This window comes from Schistocerca serialis, chromosome 6 (assembly GCF_023864345.2).
Source record: "Schistocerca serialis cubense isolate TAMUIC-IGC-003099 chromosome 6, iqSchSeri2.2, whole genome shotgun sequence".
NCBI classification, from domain to species: Eukaryota; Metazoa; Arthropoda; class Insecta; order Orthoptera; family Acrididae; genus Schistocerca; species Schistocerca serialis.
In genome coordinates, this window is record NC_064643.1 from 451378232 (window position 1) to 451401622 (window position 23391).

The window sequence follows — 23391 nt, forward strand, 5'->3', positions numbered from 1 at the left end:
AGGCGGGATTCTAACCTGCAACAGTAGTGGTCGCGCGGTTCCAGACTGAAGAGCCTAGAACCGCTCGGCCACACCGGCCGGCATGCCTTTTGTCACATCAGTGTGTAGGCTGTCTCTTAGGGGGAAAAGTCCCTGTGAAAGCAAGGGGGATGGCAGTGATAAGTTGTGCATGAGTGCAAGGAGCCTCAGGTTGCCAGCAGACGTGCGTGTGTGTGCGCAGGCCTCGCGCCTGTTAGGAGCCGCCCGCGCCCGCGCCCGCAGCTGCGATGCCCGCCGACCCGCGGCTGCCGTCGGTGCCGGTGGGCGTGCCGGCGCAGCTGCCGCGCCGCCCCCACGTGGAGCGCGACGCCTTCACTGTGCTGCCGCCGCTGCCACCCGCGCCGCCCCCGCCGCCCACCTCGCACGCCTACCGCCTCGCGCCGGCCGCGCCCGGCCGCGGCAAGCAGGCCGCCTTCGCCGTCGTCGCAGAGATCACGCCGCCCAAGACACCTCCACCTCCAGAAGGTATGCCTGCAAGATATCTTGTAAACACCATTCACATCTTAAATAAAATAATTCTGTGTATTAGACCGCGTCTTTATAGAAGACTAAAGCAACTGAATTTCCGATGTTTCGACCGAATTTGTAGGAGTCCTCTTCAGGGCAGCTAACCGCCTGAAGATGACAGCTGCAAAGTAGATCGAAACGTCGCCAGTACAGTTAACCACCCTGCCCCTGCACAGTCGGTCGAAACGTCGCTAGTTTAGTCGCTGTAGTATTTTATAATGACGCGACCTAATACATGACGTTATTATCTTATTCATAATGACATTGGCCGTTTATGCCTACGAACTTAGAACATTCATATTGTTCCTTTGCTGGTAGGTGGACCGATTCGCCATTCTAGGGTGAAACCCCCTATTGGCCACATCTAAGACATTGCCAAGACAATAAATGTATTTGCAATTGCGAATATCATCAGAATCCAGCTGCACAATTTATTGTCGACAGTGAAAATTTGTGCTGGACCGGGACTCGAACCAGATTTCCCGCTTTACGCGAGTGATCGCCTTAACCGTGAAACGTCCACTTTGAAAAATTATGAATGACACTCCTGGAAAAACTCTTACGTTATTTGATTTTCAAACAACTGAGCAAAACTGAACATACTCAGACATTTCTCTCTTTACTTATTCTGATCAGCACTAAACTAACACAGAATATTTTTAGCGCAACGCATTCTGACATTCAATAATCACTACAAAAGAATGGCCCTGATTAACAGTAACCTATACCCTTCATGAATCACATACCTCACTAAAATCTTCGTTATTCGAACTACTGCAATACAGCGGGCGCTGATACTGCCAGCTAAACAAAAGATTGTAACTACTGAAGGCATTAACTACTGATAGGCGTAGTTAGCAAATGAAAGATTTTGATAGAGAACAAACAATGTATTTACCTTAATAGTGCTCAAAAGTCATTATATATATATTTCATGATGCAATGCCAATACAAAATGCATTGCATCATGAAATTTTAAAAAATCATCCATAAGCTGAAAGAGAATAATCTGATGTAATAGCTGCCCCAGCAACTGTAGTGTGGCCATGTACGCACGAGTTTTGTGTGTTGAAGGGAGATCCGCATGTAGAATCCATGGTTCTCTTGTCTTCACTGTGGAGAAATTATATCAGGTAACAAATGTAACATTGTTTTTATACAGTCTGCAAGCTGCAAGTTTAAATGAAAACGGATCAGGTAAGGGCCACTTTTCTTTAAAACCCTGTGTAACTTTTCTGTTCATTTATTATAAATCCCAGAAATGGCCTTCATCATTTGTGTTATAATGAGTAATAACTAAAGAAGTTGAAGACAAGGAAAACCTGTGTATTAATTAAGTATATAAAACTATATATATCAGTTCATGACATCCAGTATTACAAATTTCCTTTTTCTGACGGACACACGTCTAGATCGTCCGCTCTCAAAACTCTGACATCTCTCTCCCCACATCTACCACTGCTGGCGGCTCACCTACGCGCTGTTCACATCCAACTGCCCAACGCTACACAAGCGAATATTCCAACAATGAGTCCAACCAGCCACAGACTGCACACAGCACAGTCAGTGATTTTCATACAGAGCCTACGTGCCGTTACCAACATAAAAACCTAAACAGCCTACTTACAGCCGCCTCGGCCATCCGGCCTCCAGGACTAACCCAAACTTTCAGATGTCACCATGTGCATGTATCTACGTCCTGTGCTCGCACAATTGTGATTCCTGCACAGAATAAGACTTTTAATTACTGTCGCTCTCTTGTTTTGGCTTCAAAAAATGTATTGTAGTACCTGTGATTTTTGGGCAATGCATTCACATACACATGCTTGTTTGAAGGACATTGCAGAGTTCATCGTAAAAAAGAACACAGGCATACAATATAATATTTCTAAGTCAGCTGTCCGGTGTCCGTGCGGCCCACAATACATTCAGAAGCATGTACCTTAATTTTACGTTGCTTTAACCGTTTGAGCTAAGATTACTTGTTCTGTTGACAATAACGAATTCATCTGCGTAAAATACGTTGCTGGCCATTAAAATTGCAATATAAAAAAGATAGCAAATAATGACGTTTTACTTTTAATGCTTACGCAGAGTAGCAGGAAGAGTACGTGATAAAATTTACACGTAATTTTTGTTGGTGTGGCCATTTTCCGCAGCAAGTGTATAAACCTTTGTTTTATAAACTGAAACGCCTTTTCAATGCTTCACTCTATTTATATTGCAAATGTGTGTCGCCCTGTAGATTAAGGTAGCTCCAGAGGATTTAACTTGCAATAATACAGTTTTCACTTCATATACGATAGTTATAAATTAGAAAACAGTTAACGCCTTTCTAATTCTTGTGTCAATCCAAGAATAGGCATTTTGGCCTGTTCAGGCCATCTCTTCCTCGGTCTTTTCACACTCCTTCCAATACGATTTCACTGCTTGTCGAGGGATTCTCTCAGATGACGTCCGCAATACATGCTCCTTCCAATTCTGTTTTCGTTGGATTACTTTTTTAGTTAATGACTGCTCCCTCATTCTTCAATTTCTTATTCTGCCTTCTCTTGTGCAGACTTCAACAGATCTAAGGAACTTCATTCTTGATGTTTCAAGTTCACTTAGGTTTTTTCACCTTAACGTCCAGCTTCCTGCTGTATATAGTACTGTGGGCAGTGCCATGACTTCATAAAACTTCATTTGGGTTTTCTCTTCTCGTTTTAGCCTTAGATGTTCTTCTTGTCGTGGCATATACACTGACGAGCCAAAGAAACTGGTAACTTGTCTAATGCCGTGTAGGGCAACCGCGAGCACACGTAAGTTACGCAACACGACGTCGCATAGACTCGACTAACGTCTGAAGTAGTGCTGCAGGGAACTGACACCATGAATCCTGCAGGGCTGTCCATAAATCTGTAAGAGTACGAGAGTGTGGAGATCCCTTCTGAGCAGTAGATTGCAAGGGATCCCAGCTATGATCCATAATGTTCATGTCTGGTTAGTTTGGTGGCCAGCGGAAGTGTTTAAAATCAAAAGAGTGTTCCTGGAGCCACTCTGTAGCAATTCTGGACGAGTGGAGTGTCGCATTGTCCTGCTGGAATTGCCCAAGTCCGTCGAAATGTACAATGGACATGAACGGATGCAGGTGATCAAAGAGGATGCTTACGTACGTGTCACCTGCCAGAGCCGTATCCAGACGTATCAGGGGGCCCATATCACTCCAACTGCACACGCTCCACACCATTACAGAGCCTCTACCAGCTTGACCAGTCCCCTGCTGACATGCTGGGTCCATTGATTCATAAGGTTGCCTCCATGCCCCTACAGGTCCACCCGATAGATACAATTTGAAATGAGACTCCTCGGACCAGGTAACACGTTTCTAGTCATCAACAGTCTAATGTCGGTGTTGACGGGCCCAGGCGAGGCGTAAAACTTTGTGTCGTCCAGTCATCAAGGGTAGACGTGTGGGCCTTCGGCTCCGAAAGCCCATATCGATGATGTTTCGTTGAATGGTTCGCACACTGACACTTGTTGATGACTCAGCACTGAAATCTGCTGCAGTTTGCGGAAGTGCTGCATTTCTGTCACGTTGAACGATTTTCTTCAGTCGTCGTTGGTCCCGTTCATGCAAGATCTCTTTCCTGACACAGCGCTACCGCAGATTTGCTGTTTTACTGGATTCCTAATATTCACGGTACACTTGTGAAATGGTCTTACGGGAAAGTCGCCACTTCATCGCTACATCGGTGATGGTATGTCCCATCGATCGTGCGCCGACTATAACACTACGTCAAACTCACTTAAATCTTGATAAACTGCCATTCCAGCAGCAGTAACCGATCTAGCAACTGCACCAGACACTTGTTGTCTTATACAGGCGTTGCTGACCGCAGCGCCGTATTCTGCCTGTTTACATATCTCTATTTTTTTATTCGCATGCCTATACCAATTTATTTGGCGCTTCATAGCTATCAATTTTCTTATTTATCTCTCTCTCTCTCTACTTCAGAAGTTATATTACATCTTAGATTCTAGAAATGGAACACCTGTTCGGTTTTTAATTATCTTAGTCCTCACGGGTTATTTTCCTAAACAAAGCAATTCTTTTTGTTTTTGTTGTTCATATCTCTAGATTATAATTTAGACTTATTTCGTTTAATCTATGTACCGCAATTCGTAGTTTGTCTTCGCAGTCCTGTATGATAACCTGGTTGTCGGCAAACAGCATCTTATTTCTAAATCTGCGTGGCCCACTTCTTATACCTTCATGTATTCTGTCCCTTATCCATTCCCGCTTTTACTTTAATAAATTATTACTTACAGTTATTCGTTTGATACAATGAAATGTCGTGTGGCTAGGGCCTCCCGTCGGGTAGACTGTTCGCCTGGTGCAGGTCTTTCGAGTTGACGCCACTTCGGCGACCTGCGCGTCTGTGGGGATGAAATGATGATGATTAGGACAACACAACACCCAGTCCCTGAGCGGAGAAAATCTCCGACCCAGCCGGAAATCGAACCCGGGCCCTTAGGATTGACATTCCGCCACGCTGACCACTCAGCTACCGGGGACGGACGTTTGACCCAATGAAATCTGCGTTTCCTCTAATCTGCTCATAGTGCAGACGACGGACTGTCACTTTACGAATAAAACATCGACACATTTTCACGTGCGATAACAATATCCCCCCATGAACCATGGACCTTGCCGTTGGTGGGGAGGCTTGCGTGCCTCAGCGATACAGATGGCCGTACCGTAGGTGCAACCACAACGGAGGGGTATCTGTTGAGAGGCCAGACAAACATGTGGTTCCTGAAGAGGGCCAGCAGCCTTTTCAGTAGTTGCAGGGGCAACAGTCTGGATGATTGACTGAGATCAGTAACATTAACCAAAACGGCCTTGCTGTGCTGGTACTGCGAACGGCTGAAAGCAAGGGGAAACTACAGCCGTATTTTTTCCCGAGGACATGCAGCTTTACTGTATGATTAAATGATGATGGCATCCTATTGGGTAAAATATTCCGGAGGTAAAATAGTCCCTCATTCGGATCTCCGGGCGGGGACTACTCAAGAGGACGTCGTTATCAGGAGAAAGAAAACTGGCGTTCTACGGATCGGAGCGTGGAATGTCAGATCCCTTAATCGGGCAGGTAGGTTAGAAAATTTAAAAAGGGAAATGGATAGGTTAAAGTTAGATATAGTGGGAATTAGTGAAGTTCGGTGGCAGGAGGAACAAGACTTTTGGTCTGGTGATTACAGGGTTATAAATACAAAATCAAATAGGGGTAATGCAGGAGTAGGTTTAATAATGAATAAAAAAATAGGAGTGCGGGTTAGCTACTACAAACAGCATAGTGAACGCATTATTGTGGCCAAGATAGACACAAAGCCCATGCCTACTACAGTAGTACAAGTTTATATGCCAACTAGCTCTGCAGATGATGAAGAAATAGATGAAATGTATGACGAGATAAAAGAAATTATTCAGGTAGTGAAGGGAGACGAAAATTTGATAGTCGTGGGTGACTGGAATTCGTCAGTAGGAAAAGCGAGAGAAGGAAACATAGTAGGTGATTATGGTTTGGGGGGAAGAAATGAAAGAGGAGCCGCCTTGTAGAATTTTGCACAGAGCATAACTTAATCATAGCTAACACTTGGTTCAAGAATCATAAAAGAAGGTTGTATACCTGGAAGAATCCTGGAGATACTAAAACGTATCAGATAGATTATATAATGGTAAGACAGAGATTTAGGAACCAGGTTTTAAATTGTAAGACATTTCCAGGGGCAGATGTAGATTCTGACCACAATCTGTTGGTTATGAACTGCAGATTGAAACTGAAGAAACTACAAAAAGGTGGGAATTTAAGGAGATGGGACCTGGATAAACTGAAAGAACCAGAGGTTGTAGAGAGTTTCAGAGAGAGCATAAGGGAACAATTGACAGGAATGGGGGAAAGAAATACAGTAGAAGAAGAATGGGTAGCTCTGAGGGATGAAGTAGTGAAGGCAGCAGAGGATCAAGTAGGTATAAAGACGAGGGCTAATAGAAATCCTTAGGTAACAGAAGAAATATTGAATTTAATTGATGAAAAGAGAAAATATAAAAATGCAGTAAATGAAGCAGGCAAAAAGGAATACAAACGTCTCAAAAATGAGATCGACAGGAAGTGCAAAATGGCTAAGCAGGGATGGCTAGAGGACAAATGGTAGAGACTTGTCTCACTAGGGGTAAGATAGATACTGCCTACAGGAAAATTAAAGAGACCTTTGGAGAGAGGGGAACCACTTGTTTAAATGGCTCTGAGCACTACGGGACTTAACATCTTAGGTCATCAGTCCCCTAGAACTAAGAACTACTTAAACCTAACTAACCTAAGGACATCACACACATCCATGCCCGAGGCAGGATTCGAACCTGCGACCGTAGCAGTCCCGCGGGGAACCACTTGTATGAATATCAAGAGCTCAGATGGCAACCCTGTTCTAAGCAAAGAAGGGAAGGCAGAAAGGTGGAAGGAGTATATAGAGGGTTTATACAAGGGCGATGTACTTGAGGACAATATTATGGAAATGGAAGAGGATGTAGATGAAGACGAATTGGGAGATAAGATACTGCGTGAAGAGTTTGACAGAGCACTGAAAGACCTGAGTCGAAACAAGGCCCCGGGAGTAGACAACATCCCATTAGAACTACTGACGGCCTTGGGAGAGCCAGTCATGACAAAACTCTACCATCTGGTGAGCAAGATGTATGAGACAGTCGAAATACCCTCAGACTTCAAGAAGAATATAATAATTCCAATTCCAAAAACAGCAGGTGTTGACAGATGTGAAAATTACCAAACTATCAGTTTAATAAGTCACAGCTGCAAAACACTAACGCGAATTCTTTACAGAAGAATGGAAAAACTGGTAGAAGCGGACCTCGGGGAAGATCAGTTTGGATTCCGTAGAAATGTTGGAACACGTGAGGCAATACTAACCTTACGACTTATCTTAGAAGAAAGATTAAGAAAAGGGAAACCTACGTTTCTAGCATTTGTAGACTTAGAGAAAGCTTTTGACAGTGTTAACTGGAATACTCTCTTTCAAATTCTGAAGGTGGCAGGGGTAAAATACAGGGAGCGAAAGGCTATTTACAATTTGTACAGAAACCAGATAGCAGTTATAAGAGTCGAGGGGCATGAAAGGGAAGCAGTGGTTGGGAAAGGAGTGAGACAGGGTTGTAGCCTCTCCCCGATGTTATTAAATCTGTATATTGAGCAAGCAGTAAAGGAAACAAAAGAAAAATTCGGAGTAGGTATTAAAATTAATGGAGAAGAAGTAAAAACTTTAAGGTTCGCCGGTGACATTGTAATTCTGTCAGAAATAGCAAAGGACTTGGAAGAGCAGTTGAACGGAATGGACAGTGTCTTGAAGGGAGGGTATAAGATGAACATCAACAAAAGCAAAACGAGGATAATGGAATGTAGTCAAATTAAATCGGGTGATTCTGAGGGAATTAGATTAGGAAATGAGACACTTAAAGTAGTAAAGGAGTTTTGCTATTTAGGGAGTAAAATAACTGATGATGGTCGAAGTAGAGAGGATATAAAATGTAGACTGGCAATGGCAAGGAAAGCGTTTCTGAAGAAGAGAAATTTGTTATCATCGAGTATAGATTTAAGTGTCAGGAAGTCGTTTCTGAAAGTATTTGTATGGAGTGTAGCCATGTATGGAAGTGAAACATGGACGAAAACTAGTTTGGACAAGAAGAGAATAGAAGCTTTCGAAATGTGGTGCTACAGAAGAATGCTGAAGATAAGGTGGGTAGATCACGTAACTAATGAGGAGGTATTGAATAGGATTGGGGAGAAGAGAAGTTTGTGGCACAACTTGATTAGAAGAAGGGATCGCTTGGTAGGACATGTTTTGAGGCATCAAGGAATCACAAATTTAGCATTGGAGGGCAGCGTGGAGGGTAAAAATCGTAGAGGGAGACCAAGAGATGAATACACTAAGCAGATTCAGAAGGATGTAGGTTGCAGTAAGTACTGGGAGATGAAGAAGCTTGCACAGGATAGAGTAGCATGGAGAACTGCATCAAACCAGTCTCAGGACTGAAGACCACAACAACAACAACAATATCTGTTATTAATTTTGGAATGTATTTCTGGATGGAACTGTCTGTTTTGTACTCTACACGTGTCTTCTCTGTTTTCGAAATGTTGGAGATTTTATGAATGAGTTTGTTTTTGTGTCTCATTGTGTGCCATCTTGTGTCTTCTCTTTAGTTTCGACCGGACGAACAAATATAGCGTCAACTATTTTCTGATGTGTAAATATAACAAACGAAAACAAATTTGTATTATTGCAGATCAAATCCACTAAAGATCCCTTGACGTTAAACATGAGACGAGCCTAAAACAGATATAAATATAGACTGAAACAAGAGAAAGGTGTTTAAATTGATAAACCGAAAATTTGTAGGTGATGTAGTCGTACATATTGGGAGGGGGGGGGTGTGGAGGTGGACAGAAATATGGAAAGACCAAGAACACAATGCATTATCATGCCTAATATTGTGTAGGAAAAACCTTGGCATTCACAACAGCTTCCAGTCGCCTTGGAACGGATAAATACGTGTCTTGTATGATTTTCAAGGGTATCGTATATCATTCTTCCTTCAAAATAGTTGCAAGTGCAGGTAACGTTGATGGAGGTGGATAGCGATCATACTCCCCTCTCCCCAAAGTAGACCACAAGTTTATTAATATTGAGATGCAACAATTTATTCTCGTGCTCACAAAACAGGTGCTGGACGACGCGAGGTATTTGAACAGGGGCCTAGTGATTTAGATCAAGGATGAGTGGTTTTGGAATTTCACCTCTCTCTACAGTTCCCAGTTTACTGAGCTTCCTTCGTAGGGTTTTGGTGCTGACTGGATTCGTTCTGCAGTGATTTGCGTATCTGTCATCACCTTTTTTTCGTCACATCCTCTCCAGTGATCATCTGTCACGATAACTCAACATACACTTTCATCCTCGTTGTTACCTAGCAGGTGATGTATTTCAGCTTTCCTTGAATAAATCTTCGATACGATGCGTATTGTAACTTCGATACGATGCTTCGATACAGCAGACACTTTCGTTACGTTATTTTCAACCATGTATTTCACCAGTGTTCTGATAGTTTTTGTCCAAACCTTGTATATACATAACAATGGTTTTTGTAAATGTATATAAATACTAGGTGAGTACGCGGCATCGCCCGGGTATGTGTTTATTCCAGTCTTCTATTAGTCTATTTCCTTCTTTCCTCTCTCTCTGTCCCTCTCCTCCTTCACCCCCTCTCTGTCCATCTCCTCCACCCCCTCACGCTGACCTGCTTGTCCAACCCCCACTCTCACCATCTCCTCCGGCTCTTCTGTCTTCTAATTCCATCACCTGCGCCCTCTCCGCTCTAATTCAGTCTTCTCCTACTTTCTCTCTGTGTCCTCCCCCCACTATTTTCATCTTCTTTTCTTTCCTTTCTCTTCATCATCTCCTATTTTCTTTCTCTGTCCATTCCTTCCTCTCCCTTCTCCCTGTGCATCTCCTCCCCTTTCCCTCTTCATTTCCTCATCAGCCTCTGTCTGTTCATCTCCTCTTCTCCCCTCTGCTTATCTATTCCTCTCTGTCTCGGTCCATCTCCACCTCTTCCCTTTCATTCTCCTCTCCCCTCTCTCTGATCATTTCCCGTTCCCTTCTCTCTGTCCATATCCTCGTCTTCCTACCTGTGTCTATCTCCTCCTTCCCGCTTGCTGTCTGTACATTTGCTCATTCCTTCTTCTCTCTCTTCCCTATCATCCTCGCCCCAATAGGAGGATGGTGCTTGTTACCTCCGTAGTACTTCTTGCGGGATCGTAAATAAAGTGTGTACCAAATTTCTTTGAAGTAATTCCAGAGGTTTAGGATGAGCTTTTTACTGGTGGTTTTGCCAGCGCGCGCACACGTCACATGTATGTCACATATATTTAACGCATTTCACACTTATTTATACACATTTTTCGCCAATATCTCTAGCGAATTTCGCCCTGTAATTCCATTTTCACGCAGCGCAATGTTTGTGACGTCGTATCTCCTGAACTGTGTGCTGTACAATGATACAATTCTGCAGGTACGTCAAGTGATAAATGTGGTTACTATCTGTGAAATCTGTTGTTAATACAGTTAGTACTAAATAAGTAATGAATTAAAAGGTCATGCTTCACGCGGTAGTGTTACTGTACGAACAGCGAAAATGTAGTATACGATAACTTTTGGCTTTTCGTCATTTTGTTGCGACTGTCAGCGAAAAAAAGTTTCACACAGGTTACTAAGTGCTCTCATTCTCAAATACTGGATGATTAGACTGTGGGAATTCGCCCCAGACTCCATCCTGTTGACAGGTAGGTGGTTCTTACCCCATAGAAACTCTTTACCGACAGTAAGCGATGTGTGTACCAAGTTTGGTTGCAAGTGGTCCAGGTTTCTTTTTTCATTTAAACACAAGAGAGTAGCCCACCACCTGGGTTACTAATATGGGCCGTGTGCTATGTAAGACAAGTAACAAGCCAGGGAGCGTGTAGGTCTCTTAGCCGTAATGGCTGCTCGCAAGTTAGATTAGCTAGTCAAGCACCCATTCCGTTACCGTCCTTGCTACGGGGAGGCGGACCTTTTTCTAACATTTCTGCCCTGGCTTTTGCTCTGTGTGTTGGTACACTATATAATACAGTAAGTGATGTTTTAATGCAAAATAGTTCAAAAAATGTTCAAATGTGGGTGAAATGTTATGGGACTTAACTGCTAAGGTCATCGGTCCCTAAACTTACACACTACTTAACCTAAATTATCCTAAGGACAAACACACACACACCCATGCCCGAAGGAGGACTCGAACCTCCGCCGGGACCAGCCGCATAGTCCATGACTGCAGCGCCTTAGACCGCTCGGCTAACAAAATAGTTAATAAAACCGATATAAATACACTCCTGGAAATTGAAACAAGAACACCGTGAATTCATTGTCCCAGGAAGGGGAAACTTTATTGACACATTCCTGGGGTCAGATACATCACATGATCACACTGACAGAACCACAGGCACATAGACACAGGCAACAGAGCATGCACAATGTCGGCACTAGTACAGTGTATATCTACCTCTCGCAGCAATGCAGGCTGCTATTCTCCCATGGAGACGATCGTAGAGATGCTGGATGTAGTCCTGTGGAACGGCTTGCCATGCCATTTCCACCTGGCGCCTCAGTTGGACCAGCGTTCGTGCTGGACGTGCAGACCGCGTGAGACGACGCTTCATCCAGTCCCAAACATGCTCAATGGGGGACAGATCCGGAGATCTTGCTGGCCAGGGTAGTTGACTTACACCTTCTAGAGCACGTTCGGTGGCACGGGATACATGCGGACGTGCATTGTCCTGTTGGAACAGCAAGTTCCCTTGCCGGTCTAGGAATGGTAGAACGATGGGTTCGATGACGGTTTGGATGTACCGTGCACTATTCAGTGTCCCCTCGACGATCACCAGTGGTGTACGGCCAGTGTAGGAGATCGCTCCCCACACCATGATGCCGGGTGTTGGCCCTGTGTGCCTCGGTCGTATGCAGTCCTGATTGTGGCGCTCACCCGCACGGCGCCAAACACGCATACGACCATCATTGGCACCAAGGCAGAAGCGACTCTCATCGCTGAAGACGACACGTCTCCATTCGTCCCTCCATTCACGCCTGTCGCGACACCACTGGAGACGGGCTGCACGATGTTGGGGCGTGAGCGGAAGACGGCCTAACGGTGTGCGGGACCGTAGCCCAGCTTCATGGAGACGGTTGCGAATGGTCCTCGCCGATACCCCAGGAGCAACAGTGTCCCTAATTTGCTGGGAAGTGGCGGTGCGGTCCCCTACGGCACTGCGTAGGATCCTACGGTCTTGGCGTGCATCCGTGCGTCGCTGCGGTCCGGTCCCAGGTCGACGGGCACGTGCACCTTCCGCCGACCACTGGCGACAACATCGATGTACTGTGGAGACCTCACGCCCCACGTGTTGAACAATTCGGCGGTACGTCCACCCGGCCTCCCGCATGCCCACTATGCGCCCTCGCTCAAAGTCCGTCAACTGCACATACGGTTCACGTCCACGCTGTCGCGGCATGCTACCAGTGCTAAAGACTGCGATGGAGCTCCGTATGCCACGGCAAACTGGCTGACACTGACGGCGGAGGTGCACAAATGCTGCGCAGCTAGCGCCATTCGACGGCCAACACCGCGGTTCCTGGTGTGTCCGCTGTGCCGTGCGTGTGATCATTGCTTGTACAGCCCTCTCGCAGTGTCCGGAGCAAGTATGGTGGGTCTGACACACCGGTGTCAATGTGTTCTTTTTTCCATTTCCAGGAGTGTATGTAAGTATAAAGTAAAACAAAATAGAAATAAAATATACACAAAAAAAGAAAAAGAATTCTAAACTATCAATCAAGAAGCAAGTTCTCACGGATGCAATTCCACAGTGCAAGGCTGTGCATGTGCCCCAAAATTGAACTGAACTAGATTTCTCTATATGAGATTATAAATGATGTTAAAATTTCGCATGAAATATGGGAGCATAATGAATATTAAGATATAATGATATCGGTTTAAGTTGAAATTTCAATTTTATTAATAAAAAACTAAAGCCGAAATTCTTGCATAAGCAATCTTAGATGCAGGAAGTATTCAGGTAGGTATAGTTGAACATAACAAGATTCCTCTATTCAAAATTTAAAAATTAAATTTAAAGATGAGACAACATTACAAATCATCAATTGTTATAGACAAGTGGTTACCAAAGTTAGTATAATTAATAAAAGACTATAATTATACTTAGTGTAAAAGAAAATGAGTATAAACAGTGAATTTTTAAAATGCATGGTGTCTCCTAAAACCAGATTCTCGTTCATACAATTCCTGAGTGTGCAGGCTGCATATGTGCCTTTAGATTGAACATAACTAGATTTCTCTATATGTGATAATAAATAAAGTTTCAAATTTCATGTGAATAAAAAATAATATGAATATTAACATATAACAATACAATTATACCTTTTGCTGGCTAGTAATCATAACTGATACCAAAGTTCTCCCCAAGACAAATAAAAATACAAAAATATTCAGGTAGCTGAAGGTTGTACATAATCAATTCCCCTATACAGAATTTTATTTGGGACAGTGGATTACTAAAGTGGAAACAATGTTAATATATCTTGAAAGCTAGAAATGTCTTTAGTAAACAAATCCAGGGTTTAGGAGCAGATGTGGAACATACATATATATAAATTAAAGGAGATCCATTTGTAGAATATACGTAGATGTCTGTGTCATCATGATACGCCACAGTTTTTGAAGCGGCTGATATGGCATTTGAAATGTGCATTCTTATAGGATAACTATCCAAGGAGTTCCACCCAATAATATCCAAACAGCAGACTCTGTACACAATTTATTAAATTACCAATACTAAACTCCTTTAAATAATAACAAATTCATATAATTTACAAAACTTAACAAATGCTTAAAGAGTGAGCTTGAAAAAACAATAACGGCAGCTTGCCACCATAAAATCAAGAACCTTTTACAATAGTGCTTTTAGAGTTTATCCAAAAGACAAAATCCAATAATAAGTTTACTTGGCATTACAATTTAAAATGATTTATATAAAAAACTTTACGATAATGGCGCTTGGCACCATAAAATGAAAGAAGCGCAACACACAACCAATAAATATAATAACAAAATAATTTGATACAACCAAATGGCGCGGGCAACTCCCAACGCAATCACAGAAGAGCGAGCTCTCAACACTTCGGAGCCTTCCCACTAGAAACGGTCCCCGAAATAAACCGCTGAGAGCTCCCCGACATGCCTCCCACAACTGCCCATCTCTTACGCACCTTGGTTATGTTCTGTAACACACGACAGATAATATCAACACAAGATAAAATTCAAAATACAATATAACATCCCGACAGCACACGATAACCACAGTGCCGTTAACTCGGGCGCTCTTAAGTACCGGAAGCCAACACACAAATCTCAAACAATTCTCGCTTCCTAAAACAAAACAATAAAAGCCAAGCGCACATGAATAGTCGAACCACAGTCTTGTAAGTGCCTTAACGACACCAAACGTGACTATTCCACCAAGTTAATAATAACACAATAAAAAAAGACACCGCCACCCGGCTGGAAGCCCGAGAACTCTTCGCCAGCTGTATACGCCGGGAAAGCATACACTCACACAATAAAAAAATACAGAACATACCACTAAATGCTTTTACACAACCAAATTGACTAGATAGTGTTGTTCAGGTTCCAGAAGGCCACATATACCAAGCAGCAGTAATTCACTATGCATATACTGCACAAAACCGTTCTTCTTAGGCAGACTTTACCTAACACCTCGACTGCCAAATGTACCATACATGAACGCAACTCCGGGCAGGACTCCAGTTGAGCAAATAAATTAGTATCAACAAATATCGTAACGAGCCACACACACAGCAAAAGGTTGCAACAACACCGTCCCACATCAGATAAGTTCAGAAACCGCTGTTGTAGCTTCCATGGGAAAATCTGAAGAGCCAACCGAGCCCACACCCTAACCTGGCAGACGACTCCAAAATTCAGCAACTAGTTGTCTCCGGGCCAGAATATCACAGGACCACACCGGACCTCCACATCAGACAGGCAGAAAGAACAAGTACGCCGACTCCAATAAATCACCACCGCATGACCAGCACAGCGGCGAGTCACCTCTGCCCCAGACCACTCTGCTCATACTGCGAGGCACAACAACCTTGGCGCTAGTCACTAGCAGGTCAGGCAGAGCGAACTTCACGGTCCGTCCAGTCCTCGGAAAAACCAACTACCCTCTCGCTTTCCGCCGGCCACCACAAACACACGCCATCGACGTCATAGCAAATCGCCACCGGAGCGCCACCCACACCAGGACAGCGAACTATAATCGATTACAGTGCGCGCTCTGAACAAGATCACAGGTTAGCGGCGCGCGCCATATCAGCGGCCACTAATGCCTTGAGTAAATCATTTATGTAGATCAAATGCAGGAGAGACTCAAACATGAAACTATGTGCGTGGCCGAATTTTGTGTTTCCCTCCTCGAGTTGAAGCTCTGTCGGCAGGTCGCGTCAGCCCGTTCCGCGGGCGCGGTTTCCGGCCGCCGACCCGCGCGTCCTCCCGGGCGGCGTCGCCGTCGCCGTCGGCCAAGCGCCGGCGGCCGTCGCGCATCCCCAGGTCGACGTCGGGCTCTCCCGCCCACCGGCCGGCCGCCGGCAAGCACGGCACGCCACGGGCGTCGAGGCCCGCCTCTCCGGGCAACGCCGCCGGCCCTGAGGGCCCGCACCAGAACGGCACCGCGCCGGCGCCCAACATCGTCACCGACGGCGCGTCGCAGGACAGCCAGCAGTCGCAGGAGGCGGAGGCGGTAGCGGAAGACCCGGCGCTTCTCGGCGTCGGCGAGCGGCCGCAGCACGGGCTGTCCATCCGAGGCGGCCTGGCTCTCAAGAAGGCGCTCGCGGGCCGGGTCGCAGCGTCCAAGGCCGGCCGCGAGCCACCGCCACCTGCCCGCACCGTCGAAGACGAGAGCCGCAGCGGCCACGGAGGCCTCAAGAACGCCGCCAACGCCGCCGCCGTGCGCTCCAGGCTCTCCTCGCCGAAGGGTGGCAGGCCCTTAGCTAGCGTGGAGCCGGTGTCTCGAGGGGCGAGGCCGAGCGTCGGTACTGCCCTCAGACTCGCGTCGCGTCTGCAGTCGCCGAGGAGCAGGCGGAGCGCGGAACAGCAGGACTCGGGAGGCGGCGAGGACGGCGTCGACGCGCCCGAAGAACCGGAAGACGGCGGCGGCGACGCGGGTCGTAGAGGCGGCGGCGGCACGGGTCTGGCTGGCGTCGCCAGGCTAGCGTCGCGCGTCCAGTCGCCCTCGGCGGCGACCAGGGGGCGGAGGCAGGAGGAAGCAGCCCGGGGGCAGAAAGCCGGTACCGGAGGCGTGGCCACCGCCCTTTCACTGGCGGCGCGCATCCATTCCGGAAAGAGACGCGGCGCTTCGCCGGCTGCAGGTGACGACGACGCAGACGGAGGTGAGGTCGGAGGCGGAGACGGCGGCGGTGGCGGCATACCGGTGCGCGCGGCTGCGGGCGTGGCGGCGGCGGCTAGGCGCGCCCGCTCCCCCAAAGCTGCGGACGCGGCCAACGCCGCCAGGGGCTCTACGGGAGCCGGCGCACTGAGAGGCGTGGCGGCGGCCGCTTCCCGCCTGCAATCGCCGCGCGGCCAGAGAGGAGCAGCCAGCAGCGGCGGCGGCGGAGGAGGAGGGACGACGGTGGGATCGTTCGCGATGGCAGCGTCTGTGGCCTCTCGAGTGCAGTCTCCCAGGGGCCGAGCCGCTGCTGGAGCGGCAACCGCCGCCCCTGGTTCGTCGGTCGGGTCCGTGGCCGCTGTGGCGTCCGTGGCGTCCAGGGTGCAGTCCCCGCGCAGCCGACCAGGTACTTGTGTTCCACTTTTATCTCTAACTACAGCAACCTCTCTATTCATACAATGAAGGCTTTCACGACCGGATGGTACTGTTGTTGATAATTCTTCCGGGTTATATGGCCGTGGTCCATGGAATTCTTCTATTGCTAAAGTTTCGTCCAATACTACGTTGGACATCTTCAGAGGTATGGCTGGTCCTGCTGAGTCCTGCCGACTGACGAGTCGGGCGTCGGAGAGCGGCCTAAATGCCGAGGAAAGTGGGCGTGGTCTGGCTTGCTCATAGTAGCAGAGAGAAAACTAGTCAAAGATAAAATATAACTATCGATAATAGTCCGTCATAGATAAAAATCACTTATCGATTCTGTAACGCCACTGCCCAGATCTCGCTTAATTTCAAGGCCTCTTCTTTTCTATTAAAATTATCTTCATGTTTATAAATTTCAATAGCCTCCCTATACAGTCGTGGATAATAGTTCGTGGTAGCACTTAAAACTGTAGTTTCAGAAAACTTAACTACATGGTCACCTGACTGAAGTGCATGTTCCGCAACGGCCGATTTTTCTATTTTTCCCAGTCGGCAAAGACTTTTATGCTCCCTTAGCCTCGTATTCACACTTCTTTTCGTAGTACCAATATAGACCTTGCCACAAGTACACGGAATTTTATACACACCGCTAGATGATAATGGTGGCCTTCTATCTTTAACAGAACGAAGTACTTGTCCTACTTTTCTGGTAGGTTTGAATACCGGTTATCGATAGTTGCATTTTATCCTTGACTAGTTTTCTCTCTGCTACTATTTGCAAGCTAGACCACGCCCACTTTCCTCGGTATTTAGGCCGCTCTCCGACGCCCGACTCCTCAGTCGGCAGGACTCAGCAGGACCAGCCATACCTCTGAAGATATCCAGCGTAGTATTGGACGAAACGTTAGGAATAGAAGAATTCCATGGACCATGGCCATATAACCCGGAAGAATTATCAACAACCTCTCTACTTTTTTTTATTTACACGTCACGTTCCGTAGGACCAAATTGAGGAGCAAATCTCCAAGGTCGTGGAACGTGTCAGTTTATGAAATTACAACATAGAAGTAATAACAGATAAAAATAAATGTTCATGAACCTGAAAAAAGTCATCCCACAAGTTAAAGTAAACGCTATCAGCAATACAATAAGTATTAGCTTAATTTTTCAAGGAACTCCTCGACGGAATAGAAGAATCTTAGCAGTAATACACGCGCTTTCAAATCGAAACTGAAGAGTTTCCTCATGGGTAGTGACCCATGAGGAAACTCTTCTGAAGAGTTTCCTCATGGGTCACTACCCATGAGGAAACTCTTCAGTTTCGATTTGAAAGCGCGTGTATTACTGCTAAGATTTTTGAATCCGAGTGGCAGCTTATTGAAAATGGATGCAGCAGTGTACTGCACACCATTTTGCACAAGAGTTAAGGAAGTCCGATCCAAATGCAGGTTTGATTTCTGCCGAGAAATAACCGAGTGAAACCTGCTTACTCTAGGGTATAAACTAACATTGGTAACAATAAACGACAATAAGAAATATACATATTAAGAGGCCAATGTCAAAACACCCAGACTTGTGAACAGAGGTAGACAAGAGGTTCGCGAACTCACACCGCTTACTGGCCGACCCGCCCGTTTCTGAGCCAAAAATGTCCTTTTAGAATGGGAAGAGTTACCCCCAAATATAATACCATACCACATAAGCGAATGAAAATAAGCAAAGTAGACTAATTTTCATGTCGAACGATCACTCACTTCTGATACCGTTCGAATGGTAAAAATGGCAGTATTAAGTCTTTGTACAAGATCCTGAATGTGAGCTTCTCACGACAGCTTACTATCTATATGAACATCTAGAAATTTGAACTGTTCAGTTTCGCTAATCATATGCCCGTTCTGTGAAATTAAAACGTCAGGTTTTGTTGAATTGTGTGTTAGAAACTGTAAAAACTGAGTCTTACTGTGATTTAGCGTTAGTTTATTTTCTACAAGCCATGAACTTACGTCACGTACTGCACTATTTGAAACCGAGCCAGTGTTGCACACAACATCCTTTACTACCAAGCTAGTGTCATCAGCAAACAGAAATGTTTTAGAGTGACCCGTAATACTAGAGGGCATATCATTTATATAAATAAGGAACAGGAGTGGTCCCAACACTGATCCCTGGGGCACCCCCACTTGACAGTACCCCACTGAGATCCTACATCAAAGCCGTTATCAACATTGTAAATAGTGACCTTTTGCTGCCTATTGCTAAAGTAAGAGGTGAAACAATTGTGAACTACTCCCCGTATTCCTTAATGGTCCAAATTCTGGAGCAACATTTTGTGATCAACACAATCAGATGCCTTAGTTAAATCAAAAAGATGCCAAGCGTTCGAAACCTTTTGTTTAGCCCATCCAATACCTCACAGAGAAAAGAGAATATAGCATTTTCAGTTGTTAAACGACTTCTAAAGCCAAACTGTACATTTGATAGCAAATCATGTGATATAAAATGATCAATTACCCTTACATATACAGCCTTTTCAATAACTTTTTCCACAACTGATAGCATAGAAATAGGTCAAAAATTATTTACATTATCCCTTTCTCCGTTTTTATAAAGCGGCTTTACTACTGAGTACTTTAATCGCTCAGGAAACTGACCATTCCTAAAGGAAAAATTACTATGTAAGTGGTAAGGCACATAGATTATTCGACCTCCTCGCTGACATAAGGGAACGGTTGAGAATGAAACATATCACTCCCAGCTGTGGTATCGCACATTTCTCTTCTGGACACCGACCTTACCCCACGCACTCTAACCGGGGTCTGGGACAGACACATACATGCACATGTGTGGAAGAAGATTTCCTAGAACACTCTGTCTTCTTCTGAGGGCAATACACGAACCATAGACGTACACTACACTTAGAGTACACAGATACAGAGATACATATATACAAAGCAATAAGAAATCAAGAGCAATGACCGCAATTAAATGCATTAACAGAGAGAACTTCAAAAGCAACACATGAGTAATACTTACAGGCACGACTAACAAACATTTCTGTGCCCAGTGTAGCAAGCTCCAGAGAGTGGACAGCGACATCCGCGGTGATAGCGACAACAGTGACACTGAAGAGGATCAAGAGGAGGAAGATGAGATGTAACAGTAAATGAGACTCCAAAAGTTATCTGTCAGACATAACATGCCAAAATTCATTGACAAATTCTACATATCACTCAACTAATAGCAAAGGATAGCTAATACTAGAGTAAATATAGTGTAGTCTAGCTAAGAAAGCTTCAGCGTTGTACACAGATCAGTACCAATTGTTAATGCATATGATTAATAATATCATTTCTGTACTACTAAATATAAACTATTTTGTTGTGAATGGCGGTCAACAGCTTGAAGAAATCATTCCGAGGTATTCACCGACAGTCACAATCGGTCATGGCACCAACAAATGTCTGCTCTGTTCTATCATCAACTGTGTGTCAAATCTTATGTGACTTAACTGCTAAGGTCATCAGTCCCTAAGCTGACACATTACTTAACCTAAATTATCCTAAAGGACAAACACACACACCCATGCCCGAGGGAAGACTCGAACCTTCCGCCGGGACCAGCCGCACAGTCCATGACTGCAGCGGCTCAGACCGCTCGGCTAATCCCGCGCGGCAATTCTATCATCTTTCTGCACTCTACTTAATACAACTTTTTTTATATTTCAGCCTCAAATTATTTGTAATTTTTTAAAAAGTATTTATTCTATGGCAAATAACTGCAGACAAAAACAAAACTAAGAACTTCGAAAAGATGACAAATGAACACTGTAATATGTAGGACATGTTCTAAAATATCTAGTGACAGGTCTCTAAATTTGTAATAAATAAAGTTCCCGATTATCAGGTTGCGGAATATCCATCTTAAGAAACTTCCTGGCAGATTAAAACTGTGTTTCTGACTAGGACTCGAATAGGACCTTCGCCTTCGACAGGGAAGTGCTACACTGACTGAGCTATCCAAGCACGACTTACGACCGGCCGTCACAGCTTCTCAGCAAGTTCCTTCTTTCAGGAGTGTTACTTCGCAAGGAGGGCACGAGCACTTCTGGAAAGTTTGGTAGGTAGGAGAAGAGGTACCGGCCAAAGAATAGTTGCGAGAATGGATCGAGGGTCTTTTCCGGATTGCTTAGTTGATGAAGCTCTTGCCTGTGACAGGCAATGATTCAATTTTCTGGTCCTGGTCCGACACACAATTTTAATCTCTCAGAAATTTTAATATTAGTGCACACACTGCTTCGGAGCGGACATTCATTCTGGTACATATGCTTAGTTTGGTTTGGTGGCAAAACTCTTTACAATGTACAATGAATGCTTTCATCTATAACATGCTTTTTTGACTATGACTCATATTTTACCGCAGAAAGACGTCTCTGAAATATTTTTTTATTGTTCCCGATCTCCGATTAAATGTAGGACTCTTCAACTGCTACATGTCTGCGACCGATTTCACATATGTGCATTTGCCTAGCCCTTTTCTCTGAGATAAAGAAAGATCGAAATCTCCATCTCATTTAACATCGATGGTAAAAGCAAGTGATTTAACTTTTTATGCCATGGTTCCCTTCAGAATTTTTCATCTCTGTTGACAGTAGGATTAAGGTTTTTATCTCATATTTTGATTCTACTGTACTTCCTGACTATTGCTAATAATTTGAAAATAGATATTGTCTCAAAAGGTGTCTCTCCAGCTCAAATACAAGTTCGATGCACCATTCCACGCTAGTCCATTTTGTGCAAGCCGTGTCACCTCTGCATAACTACTGCAGCCGAAAAGTGCTGTATATTAATGTCTTGATCTCTCTCTACAATTTTATGCCATCTCCCCCCCCCCCCCCCCCTGCCCCACAACTTCACACACACACACACACACACAGATATTGTCTCAAAAGGTGTCTCTCCAGCTCAAATACAAGTTCGATGCACCATTCCACGCTAGTCCATTTTGTGCAAGCCGTGTCACCTCTGCATAACTACTGCAGCCGAAAAGTGCTGTATATTAATGTCTTGATCTCTCTCTACAATTTTATGCCATCTCCCCCCCCCCCCCCCCCCCCTGCCCCACAACTTCACACACACACACACACACACACACACACACACACACACACACACTCGCTCACACACAATTCCTTCAATTATCAAACTATTCTTTGATGCTTCCCTATTAAACGATCCCTTCTTTTACTCAAGTCATGTCATTATTTTGTCTTTTCCACAATTCGATTCAGTACCTACTCATTGTTATTCGGTCTATCGATCAAAACTATCACACTCATCTGTAGCAGCGCATTTCGAAAGCTTCTATTCTCTTCCTGGCTGAGGAGCTCATCGTCCACGTTTCACTTTCGCACAAGGCTATGCACTAGACAAATACTTTCAGAAAAGGCTTCCTAAGATTTGAATTTATTTTCGCTGATTGCTAATTTCTCTTTTTCAGAAACTCTTTTCTTGCTACTTGTGGTTAGCATTGTATATTTCCTCTACTTCGGCAACTCGCTCGGCATTTCTTGATTTAATTTGATCACATTCTATTATCCTTGATTTTCTTTTTCTTTGCTACTTGCTCTATGTGCAGACTGGTTAGCATCGGGGATAGGGTATAGGCTGAAACCTTTTCTCATTCCACGACTCATGCTTCGCTTTCATGTTCTTCGACTCTTATAATCACCACTTGGCTTATGTACAACTTGTAAATACCCTTTCGCTGCCTTTCTCAGTTTATTTCTAAGATGGGTCATAGCGTTAATATCGTCTCACGTATAGGCGTTGCCGACCGCAGCGCCATATTCTGCCTGTATTTGAATACCAGTTTCTTTTGTGCTTCAGTGTAAGTAGCTGATGTGAGACGTCAGAAGGTGACATCGCAAAAGAAATGTGAAAGCTTCACAATTTTGCTTCTCATCCTTGCGTATGGGACGTGCTAATCTTCTCTGTATCGTTCCAATTTTAATATATGTACTGCCGAAACGAATGCACCGCCTCGTCCATGAAGTCATGGTCCAGGACCAACTGAAATTCCCAACTTTACCACACACTTCTCAAGTAGTGTTCTTGCCCATCAGCGATCGCCGATTCCCGTAGGAGTTTGTGGTTGTTTGTACAACTGTACTGTAGGCGTTATTGGGTCACCTCGCCCTCGTCATATGTATATGCAGTGTCTGTTGTTTCAGGCAAATGCGGGTCGAGTCCTGGTCCATCACAAATTTTCAACATTCCCCATTTATACACTGCAATGCCCAAAGACA

The 23391-nt window shown here is 44.9% G+C and overlaps 2 protein-coding genes and 1 non-coding gene across 3 annotated transcripts in view; 2 read left to right on the top strand and 1 right to left on the bottom strand.

The window, feature by feature from the left end:
- The first annotated feature begins 266 nt into the window (after positions 1 to 266).
- Positions 267 to 16818, top strand: LOC126484915 (translation initiation factor IF-2-like). The gene is made up of 4 exons (XM_050108515.1): positions 267 to 356; positions 447 to 504; positions 15721 to 16650; positions 16748 to 16818. Exons 1-4 carry the CDS (start codon positions 267 to 269, stop codon positions 16816 to 16818), a joined length of 1149 nt encoding a protein of 382 aa, XP_049964472.1.
- The window catches only part of LOC126484194 (uncharacterized), a 549250-nt gene continuing 542663 nt past the window's right edge, over positions 16805 to 23391 (top strand). The window contains exon 1 of the mRNA XM_050107608.1: positions 16805 to 17073. Within this exon, the coding sequence (XP_049963565.1) occupies positions 16926 to 17073 (148 nt within the window). The 5' untranslated portion in view covers positions 16805 to 16925. The remainder of the gene's footprint in view (positions 17074 to 23391) is intronic.
- Positions 23014 to 23120, bottom strand: LOC126485627 (U6 spliceosomal RNA). Its single transcript, XR_007588051.1, has one exon. It is a non-coding gene; the product is annotated as a U6 spliceosomal RNA (small nuclear RNA).